Source organism: Carlito syrichta, unplaced genomic scaffold, assembly GCF_000164805.1.
Source record: "Carlito syrichta isolate Samal-C Ts95f unplaced genomic scaffold, Tarsius_syrichta-2.0.1 Scaffold98146, whole genome shotgun sequence".
NCBI classification, from domain to species: Eukaryota; Metazoa; Chordata; class Mammalia; order Primates; family Tarsiidae; genus Carlito; species Carlito syrichta.
In genome coordinates, this window is record NW_007042242.1 from 139550 (window position 1) to 142316 (window position 2767).

The 2767-nt window shown below is 42.1% G+C and overlaps 1 protein-coding gene across 1 annotated transcript in view; it reads right to left on the bottom strand.

The window, feature by feature from the left end:
* Positions 1 to 1234: 1234 nt before the first annotated feature.
* The window catches only part of CUNH6orf52 (chromosome unknown C6orf52 homolog), a 13366-nt gene continuing 11833 nt past the window's right edge, over positions 1235 to 2767 (bottom strand). Inside the window, exon 4 of the mRNA XM_008063224.1 lies at positions 1235 to 1411. Within this exon, the coding sequence (XP_008061415.1) occupies positions 1269 to 1411 (143 nt within the window). The 3' untranslated portion in view covers positions 1235 to 1268. The remainder of the gene's footprint in view (positions 1412 to 2767) is intronic.

Here is a 2767-nt window from a genome sequence, read left to right on the forward strand (position 1 = left end):
AAGGATCGCCGGAGCCCAGCGGGTCGAGGCTGCGGTGGCCGGGAGCGGCCACTGCACTCCAGTCTGGGCGACGGAGTGAGACTCAACTCAAAAAGCAAACAAACAACAAAAAAAACAAATACATTTACTGCCGTTTGCTCGGAGTCACCTCCTCCTACTGTTTATAGCAGTGTCGCCTAAAGGTTGATTCCCAGTATCAGTGTCACTTGGGAGCTTTTCAGAAATGTAGAGTCACATGCACAAGGCCAGACCTCCTGAATCAGACCTGTGTTTTTAACGGGTTATTAAAGTCATTTGTGTGCATTTAAAGTTTGAAAAGCATTTCTCAGCCGGGCTCGGTGGCTCAGCCTGTAATCCCGCGCCCTTGGGAAGCTGAGGTGAGTGGATTGCCTGAGCCCATGGGTTTGAGACCCACCTGGGCAGTGAGACCTCATCTACAATAAATCAAAAAAATCAGCCGGGCGTGGTCGCACATGCCTGTAATTCCAGCTACTTGGAAGGCTGAGGCGGGAGGATCACCGGAGCCCAAGAGATGAGGCTGCCGTGGGCGGAAGCGGCCACTGCACTCCAGTCTGGGCGACAGAGTGAGACTCCAACTCAAAACAAACAAACAAACAAACAAAAAAAACAACAAAAAAAAAAATGGAGCACAGTCAATATACACCCTGAAGTTTCAGAAGTGCCTTTTATAAGGGCCCAATTCCTCTACCTTGAAAGTGGACAGGCTATTTAGATCCAGCAAACTCTTCCCAGCTTAGGAATCTTCCTGTTCAATTGAGTCTCCACTGTCATATCTAGCGCTCTCACAGGGTCAGGGAATGGAGACCAAACTTCTTGTTCTAACCTATGTTTTCCAGACAAGCTGCAAACAAGAAAACTTACATTGTCTTTACATACAATTTCTCTCCAGGAGAGTTTGCAGTCAGAGGAAAGCAGCAAATCACATCAGAGTAGCTAATGCCGCAAACAGTTCAGCTTGAATCCACTTCATATGAAACCCATTTTTTCTAGCATCTCACAGTGCAGTTGGTTCTACCACAATAGCCACCTGACCTTTTCTGGCACTTACTTAATATAACACACTTCCAGGAAGGGATGTGCTGGTCAAGTTTATTTACGTGTGTTCTCTTATGTCAATCACAATTAAGGCCTAGAAGTTGGTATTTACATATAGAATTCAGTACATTTCTCGAATAATTACTTTTTACCCCCAAAGAAAAGAGGATACAATCAATATGATAATTGAGGAGCTTAATGAACACCTTGCTTTACTTTGGGCTCTCATCTGGGATTTTAGAGTAAAGTGTATCCAGAGGCTGCCAGTGACAATTCATGAGGGAGTCGTAGAGTTCTTCACTTTTCACCATAAACTCTTGGTTTGCTTCCTCAATACTCAGATAAAGATGTGGATCTGTGAAAGCCAATAATGGATATAAAAAATAAAGTTTTACAGGACACATATTAGGAATGGCTTAAAACTAGAAAGCTGTAAAAAAAAAAAAAAGCATTAGAAGTATTACAGACACTAAAGGTTAAAATTCTTAAATTGTGTGTTTCCATTCACTAACACTTGAAAATAGAAATTTAAGCTTAAAGGAAGAGATATAATCAGATTTAAAGAGCATCTAGCTGGTGGAGGAGATGGAGAAAAATGAAGAGATTTGAGAGATGTTTTGGGGATAGATTTAATTTAAAGGGAAAAGGAGGTCAAAGATGACTCCCAAGTTTCTGACACGAGCAGGGTAGATTCAGCAGGAAACAGTGAGTCAAGCCCAGTGTCTCTAGGACAGGACTTTGAAAAAATAAACATGCTACTTTATCTGCTTAGTTAACAGGTTGACGTAAGTAAATAAATTTTATACTGCAACGAATTCAGAAACACAGGAGGACCTGGTCTTCTGTCTCTAAAACCCGGAACCCTACTTGAAGGTGGTATGTTATTGTGAAGGCTTTAGACCTGTACTTTCAGTTCATGTTGCCAGGATTCCAGAAGTTCCCAAGGTCATTGTTTTTTTTTTTTTTTAAAGACATGTAATCCATTTTCTTCTCCCCTTGTACTGAATGTAAATGAAAAAGTTTTTTCTGTTCCCCTTTGTAATTTTTGCAAGCTACATTCATTCAGTATTCAGGTGCCAGCATGGTTGGGTTCTGCTGAAGGTCCTCTTACAGGTTGCAGACTGCCCAGAAGTTGTATCCTCTCGTTGCAGGGAGTAGAAAGAGGAATTAAGCTCCTATAATCCTAATAAGGGCATAGTTTGCAAATATTTTCTCCCATTCCTACTGGAAAATTCCAATGTAGGTTGCCTAAGCCGTTCTCTTCAATTATTTGTCCTGTTTTTGGAAACTGCTTCTACGGGAACAACTTCAGCTGAACCACTTCTTCAGGGCTTTCTGAGGGGCTGGTAAAAGGGGACGTTGCCATATAGTAAGGTGACAATAAGTTGCTCTTGAGATCAGTTTCCTCTGTAAATTTAGAGGCAAACTGTGAGTTAATTTTGTTTTTCAAGGGAGAAGCGCATGAAGAGATTGCTGTGGCCTTGACTTCCATAGCTGCCCTCAAGGCTATTGGTTCCTGGGAAACTGACAGGCTGGCCCTGTAGTTGTCAGGCTGGCCATGTTTCTAGTCGTTCTTGATCTGTTGCGAAAAGAACAAAGTTTGCCCAGAGATGTACACTGTTTTGGACGTGTCTTAGTTGAGGAAGGAAAAAAATGTTTGGCTTTTTTTTTTTTTTTTTGAGTTGGAGTCTCACTCGGTCGCCCAGACTGG